Source organism: Puntigrus tetrazona, chromosome 14, assembly GCF_018831695.1.
Source record: "Puntigrus tetrazona isolate hp1 chromosome 14, ASM1883169v1, whole genome shotgun sequence".
Taxonomy (NCBI): Eukaryota; Metazoa; Chordata; class Actinopteri; order Cypriniformes; family Cyprinidae; genus Puntigrus; species Puntigrus tetrazona.
This window is the reverse complement of record NC_056712.1, coordinates 11,880,221-11,896,805: the sequence shown is the minus strand read 5'-3', so window position 1 is coordinate 11,896,805 and position 16,585 is coordinate 11,880,221. Positions and strand designations below refer to the sequence as shown.

The 16,585-nt window shown below is 37.1% G+C and overlaps 3 protein-coding genes across 3 annotated transcripts; 2 read left to right on the top strand and 1 right to left on the bottom strand.

The window, feature by feature from the left end:
- Positions 1 to 173: 173 nt before the first annotated feature.
- On the top strand, positions 174 to 2,082 carry atp6v0e1 (ATPase H+ transporting V0 subunit e1). The gene is made up of 4 exons (XM_043257507.1): positions 174 to 412; positions 888 to 935; positions 1,374 to 1,490; positions 1,786 to 2,082. Exons 1-3 carry the CDS (start codon positions 177 to 179, stop codon positions 1,465 to 1,467), a joined length of 378 nt encoding a protein of 125 aa, XP_043113442.1. The 5' UTR covers positions 174 to 176; the 3' UTR covers positions 1,468 to 1,490; positions 1,786 to 2,082.
- Positions 1,874 to 4,918, bottom strand: LOC122357871 (thiosulfate sulfurtransferase/rhodanese-like domain-containing protein 2). The gene is made up of 9 exons (XM_043257505.1): positions 4,564 to 4,918; positions 4,200 to 4,480; positions 4,017 to 4,125; positions 3,819 to 3,941; positions 3,541 to 3,646; positions 2,945 to 3,060; positions 2,718 to 2,876; positions 2,508 to 2,646; positions 1,874 to 2,431 (listed from the first exon to the last, which is right to left on the bottom strand). The coding sequence occupies exons 1-9, from the start codon at positions 4,675 to 4,677 to the stop codon at positions 2,199 to 2,201; spliced, it is 1,380 nt and encodes a 459-aa protein (XP_043113440.1). The 5' UTR covers positions 4,678 to 4,918; the 3' UTR covers positions 1,874 to 2,198.
- A 461-nt stretch (positions 4,919 to 5,379) lies between these two features.
- LOC122357822 (nuclear cap-binding protein subunit 1) lies at positions 5,380 to 16,418 on the top strand. The gene is made up of 23 exons (XM_043257414.1): positions 5,380 to 5,590; positions 6,206 to 6,297; positions 6,381 to 6,481; positions 6,594 to 6,750; positions 6,839 to 6,946; positions 7,018 to 7,139; positions 7,921 to 7,990; positions 8,370 to 8,585; positions 9,090 to 9,187; positions 9,328 to 9,391; positions 10,295 to 10,405; positions 10,539 to 10,603; positions 11,031 to 11,093; positions 11,206 to 11,280; positions 11,377 to 11,480; positions 11,580 to 11,702; positions 12,377 to 12,479; positions 12,642 to 12,735; positions 12,829 to 12,932; positions 13,013 to 13,130; positions 15,219 to 15,362; positions 15,639 to 15,752; positions 15,830 to 16,418. The coding sequence occupies exons 1-23, from the start codon at positions 5,557 to 5,559 to the stop codon at positions 15,941 to 15,943; spliced, it is 2,394 nt and encodes a 797-aa protein (XP_043113349.1). The 5' UTR covers positions 5,380 to 5,556; the 3' UTR covers positions 15,944 to 16,418.
- Positions 16,419 to 16,585: the final 167 nt, after the last annotated feature.

Below are 16,585 nucleotides of genomic sequence, written 5' to 3'. Positions count from 1 at the left end.
AACATTTTAAATAATTAATGCTGGTGAAAAGGTGTCATGGGACTTTAGGTTAAACACATGCAGGGCGCGTACCCTACAAAATGCGCTTCGTGTACTTCGTGTAAGGTTTTGCGATCTCAAACGAGGGTATATTTAGTTTGATGTGAGCGCAGAGGAAGAGGTGAGACATCAGTCATATGTTCAGCTCAGCGCCCGAGGAGTCACATGACCACCGCCGTCCACGCAGTGCGGAGCGCGAGCGCTGCGGAGTCTACGAAGTTTGTTTTATAGAAAATAAGTTATTAAACCTCGGCCTACAAAGAAATATCATGGCGGCCACATCGTTTGTGATAGCCGTGTCGGTTATGACTCTGTTTTGGGGTCTTATTGGTGGAGTTATTCCCTGGTTTATCCCTAAAGGACCGAATCGAGGGTGAGCAACATTAGCATTTCCTTAAACTAAAGTTTACTGTAACTTACTTAAACATATGCGCGAGACATGTGTGTCGATATATTTAAAATGTTAAACCCCAAAGACTTCTATGTTAAAAAACCCAAAAACGAAAGTGGTTTATACGGTTTATCGTGTTTTTGTCGTTCAGGAAGACATTACCAAAGACAACAAGTGAGCCTCACATCAAAATAAAGTTTGTGATTTTACTCGTGTGACAACAGGACACACTTAAAAATAAAGCGTAACGTATCCAGTACAAATAAAAGCAAATATGTTCAATTTAAGTTGCACAATGAATATATGAATGTGTGGATCATGTGACCGTGCCCAGCGTTCAACGGTGATCTGACATGTTTATGGATATTTTAATTATTTCATTCATAATACGTGTTGTTCATATCTATAATATGTCTTTTAATAGGAAGTGTTAAATATCTCTTTCCACCATTTTCAGAGTCATTGTGACAATGCTGGTGCTAACCGCAGTCTGTTGCTACCTTTTGTAAGTACATTGTCCCTAAATTATCTTTGTTACTCGTTTAAAGAGAGTAAAAGCTGTTTTTTTTAATATGGTAAAATGTAGAGTTTGTTCTGTTCTATTGTGCATCAGCTGAAAGTCAAACACAGCCTTTGGGCAACTCCACTATTGATTAGAAGCACACCCAGGCCATTTCATTTGCAACATACTTCAGTTTCAGACAGTAAACTTACAAAAAATACTTTACTAATGTGTAAACTAAGCACATAATAGGTCTGAACTGTTCCACTCTGATGTGAATTATTTATTATTTTGAAGAAACACGATAGTGTTTGTTCTCTAGCAGCCACTAGGAGGCAGTGCAGACCATATTTTTGCTTCCACATTTGTTCTTGCGTTCAGTCTCCCTTGGCAATATGTATTTTTGACTGTCATGCTCTTGACTTTGTGCTTTTGTTTCAGCTGGCTGATTGCTATTCTGTCACAGCTGAATCCGTTGTTTGGACCAATACTGACCAACGATACCATCTGGTACCTCAACCAACACTGGCAGTAGGGTCCGATTGTTGAACAAAGCAGGTTGGCAGATCATCCATTTTTAAATTTCCACCTTATTTGTCCCATAAGAGCAGGTGTGGGTCTCATTTAATGGGTCTCATCCATGTTTTTAGCTGTACTTAACAGGTCGCCTTGCTGCTTGTCTTACCATATTCTTCAGTGTATTATTTTAATTAAAAACACGTTTGTAGTGCTAACACTTTTACTGTGCATTGTTTCTTGTTATAGAATAAAGTGGATAAGCAAAACCCACTGACATCTTTCATTTTGTACATGATCTAAATTTTTTTTTGTTTTTCTGTTCACTTCTTTGCAGATGCCGGAAATTTGTAAATTGCCAAAACCCTCAAGAAACCCTATTTAAAGCTTTACATGCTGTTCTCTTACTCAAAGAATGACCACAGTGACTGTTTGTGTTGTTTTTATTAATTTGATCTCATCTTTGTGGAAAAATGCAATTAAATAGTGTTTTTGTCTTTGTGTGTGTGTGTATGTATATCATCTTTGCCTATGTATAGTTTGAGTTGAATGACCTAGTATTGTTGAACAAATTAACTAGTCCCATTCAAATGTATGATTTCGAATGTCAAATAAAATTAAGAGTGAGAATGAAGACTCGCATTGTGTCCAGTTTTCTTAAAATCAGGACTGAATATCTACAGCCGTTTTTAAAAGTCATTTTGTAGAAGTCTTAAAATCACACAAAGTTGCAGGATCCGTCTGAGAAGGTCATAGCGTGTCTTTGGGGATTCTGGGACGGGACATTGTGCATTCGCATTCCTCTCGGCGAGAAAGACCACCGAAGGAGACGTCGCTGTGGTTTTGCTCTTTGGCTTGGCACGCGTGACAGCAGGCCGTCAGGCCACGCTCCCTGCAGGCGGTGCACGACAGAACCAGCTGGCAGCAGACGTCTGTAGAGCACAGCTGATATCGATCCCACGGACGACTACAGTATCTGCACTCTGGGGAAAGGAGAAGTAAATGTTACGTTTTGTCACTCCACGCAATCGCTTTCGAAAAGCCTGCACGAGTACGTACCTGAAATGACGTCCTGATTAAAAGCGATGGCATAACGGTCATCGAACACAAAGAGTTTACCACGGTAGAAGCCATCGGGGAACTTCTCCAAGTACTTGTGAATGCCTCCTTTCAGCTGGTACACCTCCTTGCATACGTTCTGAAGAACAATATTCATGTTTGAGAACTGCATTACAAAGAAAAGTCTTTTTTTTTCCCTTTCAGACGTACTTTTGATTTGAGATAAGCCGAGCCTCGCTCACAGCGGATGCCTCCTGTACAGTACATCAGAACCTTTTTGTCCCGGAAGAGATCCAGATTTTTATCCACGTAGTCTGGGAAGTAGCTGAATTTGCGGATGTCGGGGGCCAAACACTGACTGAACTGACCCTGAGAACACACTGAACTATTAGCGCCACACATGCCGTTCTCAAATCATAGACTTTTAAACTGCTTACAATTTTGCTCTCATAGAAGTTTCTGCAGTCCAGAAGTATTGTATCATTGCCCGAGGACTGATTTTCCACAAAGGCCTCCACTTCTTTGTGAAATTCCTCTGGTTCCAAGTGTATTCCTTTTTGAATTACAAAATTTGCATGAGTACGATAGATTAATATACGCAACCATTCAAAAGTCTGGGGTCTGTAAGAAATACTGCTCACCAGGACTGCATTTTTTAAATCAAAAGTAAAACTGTAATGTCGTGAAATATTATTACAATTTAATATATATATATTTTCTGTTAGAATGCATTTGACTAAATAATTTGTTATTGAGATGATCGTCATAATATGTGGATGTGGTGCTCGAGAAACATTTCTTATTATCATCATCAGTGTTTAAAACAGTTGTGCTGATATGACTTTAAGTTCAAATGAACAGCATTTGAAAATGGCATGTATTCTCCTTTACATCATTTCATGAATCTTTATTAAATATTAATTTCTTCTTCAAAGAAACACATAACCTTCAGCTTTCGAAATTGAAACAACACATAATAGGCACACTGAATGAACAATTGCACTACATATCAATCAAGTAGCGTTTCTCTTACCAGCCAGCCTGTAGGAAACGATGTCTGGATCCACACCCATAGGGACAATTTCTTTGTAAGCGCCAACCTTCATATCAGAAAAGCATGCTGCACCTCCTTCGCTTTTCTGAAGTGCCAAAAGTTGTATTATTTCTTTTTTCCTGACAAACATATGCCACTTTAATTGTCAGTCTGCCCAATAACCTCCAAGCACCGATATGATGACATCTCTATGAGCCTTGATTAAATTCATTTTGTGCATCTTATTGTTATTCTGCACAGCGACACAGGTGCTTTACCTTGAAATCCTGAACTTGCATTATTTTGAAGGTTGGATGTGACAGCATTGCCTTGATGTAAAGTTCAGTGGCTGTTTTGGTGCCACCAACTGTCCCGTTGATACCTTCAGTAGCCACTCGTACCTGAAGAAGAACCTCAATCCAGTAAAGCGGCAATAACTTCTGAAACACTAATGACACGCAGTAGCTTTTATTTACCTTGCCTGTTAGTTGAAGCTTTAAACAAAGCTCTTTCTGCCACTCACAAATGACCCGAGGGTCATTTAACCGACAGTAGCAGTAATACAGCAGAACTTCACCTGGACCCCTAAAACAGAGGAGCTCCATGAAAACCACAAATCTTCAAATCAGCAAAGCAGATGAAGAAATGAACCCACGTACTTGACGAGATCATCCTCTGGGATGTGTCTGGTATCAGGGATCCAGGATGATACATCTGCTGATCCCTCGTTGATGGACGCTTCCTCGCTGTGATCCTGCTGGAGCATCTCGTCCAGGGTCTCGGTGGTCAGCTGGTGGATCTCAGCGGCATGGCTGTTGGCGGTGTGTCTGTGGATCGACGCTGACTCTTTGAATGACTGTCCGCAGCAGTGCCAAAGAGCCGGCGAGCTGTTTTCACAGGCTGGAGGAACTTTCTTGGATGCCACAAATTTTGCAAATGTCTAAACAGCACGGGAAAGTACTGCTGTTAAACACTACAGTCATCACATCAACACGGGTGACTGAACGTGATCGCTGTACTCACCACTTTCTTCACATGATAGTACAATTTTCTTGTCGTTGAGAAGTCAGGTTTGTACACTTTGTTGACCTCTGCACTAAGACCTTCAACGTCCAAATCAACCAGCATACTTGCCATTATAATTGTGGTACTGAGAGAAAACCAACTATTACCTAAGTTCACAATCTAATACAATAATAATACACCATCCTAAAAACCGGTATAAAAAGAAACGTAACCTCTTTTAATGCAATTTGTGTCGGTAACCCTTGACCGGTTTATTAAATACTAAAGCTAGGTTAATAAAACTAAACACAGATGAAAACTAAACGTGCATTCATGACTACAGATAAAACGAGTCTACCGGTGACCGATTCGCGAGTGAATCATTATTCTGACTCGAATCTTTACAATGAATCTAAATGCTCATTGTTTCTAAGTGACTGTGTATCGGGTTACTTATAGCTGCAAACACTGAACTGAGACGAGCACTAAACACACTTATTAAAACAAAAGTTTAAAGCGTATTTTTACGCTGCAAGAACAATTAATGTGATACACTTTGTGTTTAAATGCAAACATTAAATGTAATGTACTTGTAAAACAGTAAACAAGGAGGTAAAAATAACTACAAAAGTAAAATAAACAAAAAGATGCTGAGTAATACACATTTTACAACATATAAATGAGCATAGCCTACAATAGCGGCGTAAAAGAATCACTGAATTGGTTTTCTCGTATTGTTTGGAAGAACCGAAAGAACCGACTCTCAGTGATGAATCAGACTTCTCACCACGAGTCGCAACAATACACGTGTTTCCGTTGACGCAGCTGCTACCCCGGATGTGCTCTCCTTAAATCAACCGCTTTTATTTTTCTAGTGTGGCTAAGGGCTGCTACCATTCAAAGCTGCAAGCTCTACTGAACGCAATTCAGCGGGTATAAAACAGTTCCAAAAAGTGTATGCGCAACGGTTTTTCCGTATTATTTTAGCGGTCTGAATATTTTACTTGAGAAATGTCGAGGCGAAGGCACAGCGATGAGAGTGATGGTGAGTGAGTTAGCATGTTAGCATGCACGTTGACAGAGATGTGTTTATGTAATTTTCATATTGAGTGATTGTTTACTCTTTAGGTTGCGAATTAAAGACTTTCCGACAATATGACAGCCGAAGTGTGCAGTTTTTGGGATATGAAGTCTGTTCATTTACATTAAATGCATTTGCATCATCAAAAAAAAATCTAAGTAACCAATTAAATGTTACTTTTCGAAGAAATAGGACGCTTTCAGATGAATAAAACGCTTTGAATTTGATTTTGTCTATTTGCACTATTTAATAATATTTAATTGCATTTTCTTTAAACTATTATTGTACTTTTATTTAGCATTAAGTATTTGTCTTTTATTGTTTCACAGTTACACTTCAGAATCCAGCTAATTGTTAATTCATGTTAGAGATGGCAAATTTTATGCTTGTTTTTTTTAGTTATTTTAATTGTATGGCTGTTTTTGTGCTGTCAACTTTGGCTGATAACACTGTCCACTTTGATTAAAAGAAGTGTTCTCCTTTGTGTCAGTATCACAATCTACATGCGGCCTTGTTAAAGGATAATATACATGGATAGTTAAAAGTTTACCTTACTTAAGACTTACTTTTTCACTCCAGCCGGTTCCCAGCCTCACAAACGGAGGAGAACGTCTGAACCCATTGAGATCGAAGACCGCTTGGAGTCGCTGATATGTCGAGTGGGAGAGAAGGTATAGTCTCGCACATCTTACTGCTCATGTAGAAGTAGTTTTTTTTAATTTCAGACGTAACTGATTAATGTATATTCTTGCAGAGTACGTCCTCCTTAGAGAGCAATTTGGAGGGTCTTGCTGGTGTCCTGGAGGCAGATCTTCCTAATTATAAAAGCAAAATCCTGCGCATCTTATGTGCTGTGTAAGCGACCTGCACTTTAAATAAACGAACGTGCAGCGTTTCCTTTTGCTTTAAAAATGAGTCTCGCTATGCAATGGATGTTGCATTTAACACTTTGTTTATTTTTGCGCAGTGCAAGGCTTTTGCCGGAGAAGTTAACGGTGTACACAACGCTGGTGGGACTTCTCAACGCTCGCAACTACAACTTTGGAGGGGAGTTTGTGGAGGCCATGATCCGACAGCTTAAGGAGACGTTAAAATCAAACCTTTACTCTGAGGCTGTGTACTTGGTTTGTGCTTTTTAGCATTTATTTGAAACAAAGCATCGCGGCTTTATTGTACGTTTTGCTGATGTTTAATGCATCATGTCAACGGCAGGTGCGCTTTCTCAGTGACCTGGTGAACTGTCACGTGATTGCGGCTCCATCCATGGTTGCTATGTTTGAGAACTTTGTCAGTGTTACGCAGGAAGAAGACATACCACAGGTAAACATGACCTCGAACATCTCTAGCAGATTATGTCCCTAGATGTGAGGCTGACAGGTGTGTCTGTACAGGTGCGGTCTGACTGGTACGTGTACGCTGTGCTCTCCAGCCTGCCTTGGGTTGGCAAAGAACTGTATGAGAAGAAGGATGTGGAAATGGATCGCTTGCTCAGCCAAGTTGAGGGATATTTAAAGTAGGTTCCTCTTTCTGCTGTGAAATTACTATCATTTGCACAAAAACCTGACATGAAGCGCCGTTATTCTAATATTGTAATTATTCTAATGTTTATAACCAAAAGATAAGATGTAATTTATGTGGTGTGTAATAAATTTATAGAATTTAATTTCAAGATTTAATGTAAAAGTTAGTGATAGCGTAAAAAAAAAACTTCATGAAATGCATATAAAATATTGGTTGTCAATCTATTTCTCGGAACAATGTCTTATTAATTTCATATTTTAAAGATCAGTAAAATGCAATGCAATATAATGAGGATTTTGGATGCACAAATAAATATTCATCAAATGTACGATCTATCAAATTAGATATTTTTTTTTATTTTTTTTTACATGGTTTCTAAAAAATTATACAAGGATAATAAAGTACTCAATGTTTGTCTTGAAAAGTTACTGACAATATAATCAGAAATAGCTTAAGAGTTATTCCTATATTTTGTACATAAAAAAAATCTTAGATTTGTAGAGCAAAAAGACATGTGAACCACAACCTGATTTGGACGCATTTAGAATTATAAATATATAGGCATTTGTATTTCGAATAATTGAATCTTGCACAGTAAGCATTATATGGTTAAAAAAAAAACTATATCCCTTTGTTTTGTTTTTTGATAATGTTTAAAAACGACAACTTGTACACAATATTTCATCATGTTGAAATGATGGTGTTTTACAGCTCAAATGTTGTTACGCCAGTAGATTAGAAACAGCAAAAATACAGAGGATGTTTTGTTGCAGGCGGCGTCAGAAGACTCATGTTCCTATGCTGCAGGTGTGGACCGCAGAGAAGCCCCACCCACAGGAAGAGGTCAGAGTCAGACAGGCTCACCTTATCTAGACAAAATGTCAATCAGTGTTCTCAACTGCTTTGCTGTAGAATTTCAGACAGCAAACGGAAAAACAACAAATAGAAACCCATAACCTGTGGTTAATGCAGTTTGGGTTGTATTTTCTAGAATTAGTTTTTTAGGATGGGTTTGTTTTGGAACCGGTCCATTTTGGATGCCCACTAATTTGATTAGATTCTTCAACTAATTGATACATATTTCCCGACATTAACAAAGAAATTATATGGGAGGTGCTTTCTTTTCACATTTGATTCCTCCTATGTATGTGTGGTAATATCTAAATATTTATTTGCGTAATCCCCCTTCACTGTAATTAATTTCCTGTGTCTCTCTCTGTAGTATCTGGACTGTCTTTGGGCTCAGGTGCAGAAGCTGAAGAAGGACCGCTGGCAGGAGCGTCACATCCTACGGCCTTATATTGCATTTGACAGCGTGCTGTGTGAAGCCCTGCAGCACAACCTGCCCCCTTTCACACCTCCAGCCCACTCTGATGACGCCATCTATCCCATGCCCCACGTCGTCTTCCGCATGTTCGACTACACTGACGCCCCAGAGGTGCAGCAATGTTTCTAATCCAGTCCTAATTTTTCAGCTGGATCTATAATGGGACATTGGAGGAAAATGCATCATCCTTTAAAACATGAAACTGCATTCTTTTAATGATCTTTAAGTTATTTAGCATCAACGTTGGCAATAGTTTTGCTGCATATTTTTTTGAAAATAAAACAAACAAAAAAAAGTCACATAGTTTACAAATTCTTTAGATTAGTAGAATGTTCAAAAGCGTGTAAAAGTTCTTCAGCATCAAAAGTTTCTGCTTATCAAGGAATTCTAAAAAAACAAAAATAATAAGCATAAAGTTTAAAAACATTTGAAATAAAAATATTTGTTGCAGTATACATGCTTTTCCTGACGCTTCAAATGAATCCATTCCTTTCTGTAAAAACAAATTTGAACTGTAATTGTATTCAGGTTTATTAGATTTTTAATTTGTTGTCCATGTTCTTGTGGATGCTGCTTATAAATGCAAGTGTGTGTGTTTCTCCTGTCTGTTGTCAGGGGCCAGTGATGCCTGGAAGTCATTCAGTTGAGCGTTTTGTGATTGAGGAGAACCTGCACTGCATAATCAAGTCCCACTGGAGGGAGAGGAAGACCTGGTCAGTCCTTTGCATATGCTTATAGCATTACCTTTTTGCTTTTAGTATTATTATTTTTTTAACTTGGCTTACATATTTGGTCTTTAACAGTGGTGTTTTTTTTTTTCTTTCTTTTTTTTCTTTCTGTTGTTTTTTCACAGTGCTGCCCAATTGCTCAGCTACCCTGGAAAAAACAAAATTCCTCTTAACTACCATATTGTGGAGGTGAGCATTTTTTTTTTTTTTTAATATATGGTAAAATATGTTAGCTACTGTTATTGCAGTAAATGGGCAGTTAAGCTCTATTCAAACATGACTAGTTTTAGAAATTTGTGTTTCTTGGATGTACTTTGCTGTTTAAATTTCCTCTGAGTCTGCCACGTCTGTTTTTCTCTCACAACCTCTAATAATTTATGAGCAAATTATTATTATTATTTTTTTTCCGGCAAACTCTTTGATCCTCTGAGAAAACAAAATACTATCCGAACCGTCCGAATGCAAAAGTTTGATTTGCCAAAAGTTATTTTTTTACAACAAATTTACTCCGCTCTTACTACTGTGTACATTTTTGATATGTTTGTCTCCTGGTAAAGAATTAAAAATAAATAAATAAAATCAAGAGCTAAATCATGTAACTGCTTAGACTCACTACTGTAATACCATGGTCAGGTAAGATTACTTGCCTTCATTTCTGCATTCAGTTACATAATGTTTTAATTACATACTGTATGCACTTTTACGAAACTGAAACATGGGTTTACTAGATAAAATTGAATAGATGAACTAGCCTCAAATTTACCATGGTTTAGCTATAATAGCTGTAGCTGAACCATCATGGCTTTTTTAGTAAAACTGTGGTTATAGTAACTAATAGTAATCAATCCAAATAGCTATATGCAATGTACTTCATACTCTGCAACACCTAGATGTAAACAGACCCTCCTATTTTTAAAAAAAAAAAAAAAATTGATTATACAAAGATATGGGTCCCCTTTGAATTAGTACACGAAAATCATAGACATCAGGTGACAAGAATCAAAACTCAAATGTAATTTGAAAAACTATTCCTGTCCAAATAAGGCTTTAAATATGTTATTTCAGTGAAGTGCTGTGTCTTTATATCTGTAGGTGATATTTGGTGAGTTATTCCAGCTGCCGAATCCTCCTCACATTGACGTCATGTATACCGCATTACTCATTGAGCTCTGCAAACTGCAACCAGGCTCTTTACCACAAGTTGTATCCTTCATACCCACTGAAAGCCATGTGAATGTGTTTTTAGATGAGTCCTCTTAAGCATTTGTGCCACAATATAAGAGTTAAAATAAACATCCTTTACTGTTGTGGTTTTCTTTAACCTGCTGTTATTCAGCTTGCTCAAGCTACAGAAATGATGTATATGAGGCTGGACACAATGAACACAACCTGCATAGACCGGTGAGTCTTCAATTTGAAGTTGAGTAGTTTGCTAAGCCATTCTCTTTTGTTAAAAGGGGTAGTTGATTTGTCCCTGTTGACTTGAACAGTATTGCTTTCTCAGCATTACCATAGACGCTAGTAGGGACCAACGACTGTTTGGATCAGCAAAATTCTTCAGAGTATCTTGTTTTCTGTTCGGCATAAGAAAGAAACTTTCTTTATAGTTTTTGGGTGAACTGCATTGGTTTAAATAATATATCTCATTCTGAAAATGTAAAGTTACCCAGCTGAATTCTGATAACAGACTTTCAATTTAATCCTCATTAAAACTTTTCTTACTGCAGTAATAAAATGTTATCAGCATTGACTTCAAAGAGGCTTTAGAGTCTTCAAAGCTTTGTCCCTTTAATGTTTCTTTAATGTGGTGGATTTTTCTGTGTTTCAGGCTCCTCAACTGGTTCTCTCATCATCTAAGTAACTTCCAGTTCAGATGGAGCTGGGATGACTGGTGAGGATGAGCGGTTTCTTTTGGAAATCATTTGTACAGGCTATGTATTGTCTGCTTGTGTATTAAAAAAAAAATAGTTTTTTATGTTTAAAGTATTGAATTTTCTCGTCAGGGCTGACTGCTTGACTCAGGACATTGAAAAGCCCAAACCCAAGTTTGTTAAAGAGGTTTTGGAAAAGTGTATGAGGTAGAATTCACATCTCTTTTTTTTTTATAATAGCTAATCGTACCCAGTTGATTATTTTCGGTTTATTTACACTGAGCCCTGATTACAAACCTGCAGGTTGTCGTATCATCAGCGGATAGTGGACATTGTTCCTCCGAGTTTCTCTGCCCTGATCCCAGCTAACCCTGTGTGCACCTATAAATACGGAGACGAGGCTGACAGTATGTTCAGGCTCAAGAACACATCTGTGATTCGACGAGTACACTAGTATTTTTGTGTAAATGTGTAATGTGCCTTGTTGTTGTCTAAATTTGTTTCAGGTACATTACCAGGATTAGCTATGGCAACTACAGTGGGCAATGCTATCAAAAACCGGGCGTCTAATGAGGAAATTCTTATTGTTCTGAAAGATGTCCCTAATCCAAACCAGGATGATGATGATGGTGGGTCTGCCTTTTGGTCTGATATGCCATTTTAAAGTAACTTATCAATTAAGGATGTTTTATTGGTTTTAAATACAGAAATACTCAGATAATTACCAAACTACACATTATTTACGTAATTTATAATATATGTGTATATACATTTCATTATGTAATCGTGGAAAAAACAAAAAAACAACCCAAGCAGCAAATTGACACAGAATAATTTCTGAAAGCTTTTTCATGACGGGATAGATTTGTATTTCTAAAAAAACGTGAACAGTTCTTTAAAACTGTAGTTATGGTTCATAAAATGTAAACTACACTGTTTTTGAGCAAATAAACAGCCTTGATGAGCATGAAACTTTTCTTTTCAAAAGCTTTTAAAGTTTTAAAATTTGCATTTAGCTTCCATTGATTTATGTTCAGTTGTATTCATTTTAATATTTCTAAATTGTTGGCCTTCTTAAAATACTCAATTATCGGAAAGTGCACTAGGAAAAAAAAATTATTAACTGGTAGAAGTAAATGTTTAACATCATAGCTTGGCATTGTGTATTGAGTATATTTGGATCTTATTACAGATTGCTTGATGTTCCTCATTTGTATATCGCTTTGGATAAAAGCATCTCATAAGTGAGTGAATGTAAATGTGTGGTTTTCTGTTTGTAATTACACTTCTACTTTCTCTCCAGACGAGGGCGATGGCTTCAACCCTCTAAAGATTGAAGTGTTCCTGCAGACGCTGCTCCATTTGGCTGCAAAGTCTTTCAGTCATTCCTTCAGTGCCCTGGCCAAGTGAGTATCTCCTGCCAAACCCCACACAGGCCTGCCAGCGGCTGGCTCTGTGCTCCCTCTCCTTCTGCTCACAAACACCGCCTTTAATCGCTAAAAGCACAGATCATTGAGAACGTATCAAAGCTTGTAAAATGCTCAGGTGCGGTTCTTTTACTCTGTCAGGTTCCACGAGGTTCTGAAGACACTTACAGACAGCGATGAGGGGAAACTCCACATCCTCAGGGTTCTGTACGAGTTCTGGAGAAACCATCCTCAGGTGAGATCATTCAGATGTCATTTTATGTTTTTATCCGATTGCACGCCAGCCGCGGCGTGTATGAGAGCTCCTTCTGCCAATGTACTTTTTCAGATGATCTCGGTGTTAGTGGACAAGCTAATACGGACCCAGATTGTGGACTGTGCAGCTGTGGCCAACTGGGTATTTTCTCCGGAAATGGCTCATGATTTCACCAGGTAAACCATTAGAAAACACTCGCTTGTAAAGGTGAGGTCACCGCAGCTGTAACTGATTTAGGTTCAACGGGTCTATGCAGATTTTATGTGTGGGAGATTCTACATTCCACCATCCGGAAGATGAACAAACACGTGCAGAAGATTCAGAAAGAGCTGGACGAGGCAAAAGAAAAGCTGGAGAAGCAACACAACAAAAAGGTAGAGCAAAAACATTTGACTGCTAAGACATTTGCATGTGGGCTTTTGTTGAAACCACACAGCACACTTTTTTTTTTTTTTTTTTTTTTTTTTTCTTTCTGCTGTTCTGATCTTTGGGATTGCTTGTTCTTCACTGTTACTTTAGTAGGGCCTTACATTGCATCATTTGTTTGTGCAGTGTAGACAGTTAGTATCTGAAATGTCAACATTGGTTGCTGTAGTAATAATGTAGACGCCGGCCCTTCGCCAATACACTTTCTCATCCAGCAACTAGTGAGGATAGACCAGACGGACAACTGGAAATTTGGCTTCTGGTTGGTCAGTGTCTAGCCAGAGCGTTGAATTGGTGCCTGAGACAACATATTCTGTTGAGGAGGGATTACTGAATTCTTTTTTTACATCCCGCCCAGAGCCAGACACTACAAAAACTACTCTCATTCAGATGAGAATAGATTCCTTATACAGAGTAAATATATTTCAAACCACACAGTATCTTTATTGTGATTCAGATTACTACAAAAAAACTCATCTAAATTACTGAGCAAAGCTTTTCCCTATTGTTGTTGTTGTTGTTGTTGTTGTTTTTTGTTTTTTTAAGTAGGACTGTCAATTGATTAAAAAAAACAGTTTTTTGGTGAAATAATCATGATACTTTTGTTGCAATAATTTTGCATTCAGTCTTGAAATTCATGTGGAAAAAACATAAATACAATGTAATTTTTAGTGTGTTTAATGACCTGGGTTTTTTTTTTTTTTTTTTTTTTTTTTATGACTCAATGTCACTGATGCCAATACTAGAGATGTCTCTAGGAAATTATTTTCTGTAGATTATTATTTTTATTATGGTTTTTGCAGACAAGAATAACAAACAGACAAACGCTTCAAAACAAGAGAAATATTGGTGCAATATGTAAAATGAAGCACAAAAATAAGACAAAAAGGGAGAATGGGCGGTGTACAAGACCAGCATATCCTACCAAAAATAAATTACAATAATCATATATTAAAAAAATAATAATCATAAAATTAAAAAAATGAAAACATCATTGGTCCTTGTAGCTCAAAAGAAAAGTAAACACTGGGTCCCACATTTTATCAAATTTTTCAGCATTCCCAGAGATAGAATATCAGATTCTTTCAAGATGTAGAGTAGAAGTAAGTCCGGTTAACCAGTCGGAGAAGAGAGGCCTAACATTTTTCTTCCAAAAAAGCAAAATAATTTTCTTAGCTACAATAATGCCATATTGGATAGGTGGCCGTACCTTTGGACTGAGTGACTCAAGCAAATCTGACCAACCAAAAATTGCTATCATTGGGTCAGGGAGGAAATTATTTTCTAAATGTAATGTTGACTATACTAACATTTACCGTGTAAAGAGATCAATTTTAGCTTTCATTAGACTAAAAATAACTTAATCCACTAAAAATGTTAATGAAATGAAAAGCTATCAAACACTGAATTCTAAACTGAATATAGATTAATCCTTAACGCTACAAAAGTGAAATTGTTTTTGTTCTTTGAGATTTGGTTATTTGGCCGCTATTACTTTAAGAGCTGTCACTGTTTAACATGAAGCAGATCTGACACACACAGTTTAAATTGTGGTTTATATATATATATATATATATATATATATATATATATATTCTACACTAATATATATACACTCTATGAGCACAGTTAAGCACATTAACTTTAAGATTATTAAGATTAAGATTATTTTAATGTGTCAATGAAAACACTGGCTTTCTCCAAAGGCCTGTTTCAGAAAACAAGTTATAAACCTGGCTGATTTGGTAAACCTTGTTTTGCTAAAGTTTTTTGGAAGAGGCCCTAGGTCTTCAATTAATTAATGATGCAATAATTATTGCGACATAATTTTGAACCAATAACTTATAAATAACTATTTATTATTATTTTATTTATTTTTATATTTTTTTAAAGAATATTTGGTTGTAATGTACGTTCTTTTAAAACCTTTACTTTAAACCATTATTATAAAGCATGATACAGGGTATTGTCCATTAGTTACCAAGAGTGTCGGGCCTTATGTGTTTGAGATCTGACAAGTTTCTCTCTTCCTGTAGCAGCGGGACAGTGGTGATGAAGAAGACATGGAGAAGAACAGTGAGGATGAGGAGGGTCAGTTGGAGGAACAGATTGAGAGGCTGCAGGAGAAAGTGGAGTCAGCCCAGAGCGAACAGAAGAACCTTTTCCTTGTTATATTTCAGGTGCGTCTATGACAATGCAGATCCTAATATAAAGAGTTTTTTTTATTTTATACAGGGTTTATGACTAAAAAATAAAGCTGCAAAAGATGTGCCCCTGTTATTGTCACAACCCTTTTTACACCTAGTTCCTATTTGTCAGGAAAGAATAAACATTACATTCTTTTCATGTCTTTTTGTCTCTCTCCGTGTCTTTTGTGTTTCATTATGATATTTGAAGACAGTGCCTGAAGCTAAGAGATGACAAAAGAACTGTTGTTATCTCTCTCTTTCTTTCAGCGCTTCATTATGTTACTGACGGAGCACCTGGTTCGCTGTGAAACGAGTGGAGTAGACATCAACACCAGCTGGTACAAGAACTGCATCGAGAGGCTACAGCAGATCTTCCTCATGGTAGTCCTGATCCACGTTTGTACTGTGTTTTGTTGGTCATTTAACATCTTATTAATTATCTTCATTGTCGTCCACAGCATCATGTGATCATCCAGCAGTATATGGGCACTCTTGAGAACCTGCTGTTTACTGCTGAGCTCGACCATCATATCCTGGCTGTTTATCAGCAGTTCTGTGCCCTTCAGCTCTGAAATCCCACAATGCATCACTTCAGACTGTCACACCTGCCTGTTTATGTGGCATTTCAAGGTTTAGTGACATCCATCCGGATCCAAAGTAGTGATATTGGGAAATGTCAGACCTTTTTTGGGCCCTTGATATGTTTGTGTAGTGTTTTTTTTTTTTTTTTTTTTTTTTTTTTTTTTTTTTAACCCATTGTCATAGGCTCTGTGGTAAGTGTAGGTCTTTTTAAAATACTTGGTGTTTAGCAAACCATGATGAAGAGCTTTGTTTTGCTCAAACAACCATGGTGTGAATCTACTTGTTTTTATGCGTTTTATGTCATTTTGATTAAAAAAAACGACTTAGAGTTCGGTTACAGGTAATTCTGCATTCTCAATGGTGTGCCTAATGTAAAGCAGACCGAGCTCTTTTGCCACTGTAATGCCATGTTTGGGATGATATGTCTTCCTTTTTTTTTTTTTTTTTTTTTTACAAAAATACAAAACCAAAAAAAAAAAAAAAAAAAAAAAATCACCCTGCTTATGTCTTGTTCTTGCATGCATTTAAGAGGATTTGGACTAACACAATCATTTATGGATTACTGACAATTTTCCTTTTGATTTGTTCATACAATTAAAATTTATGAGATGTGTAGATGATGAACATATTGA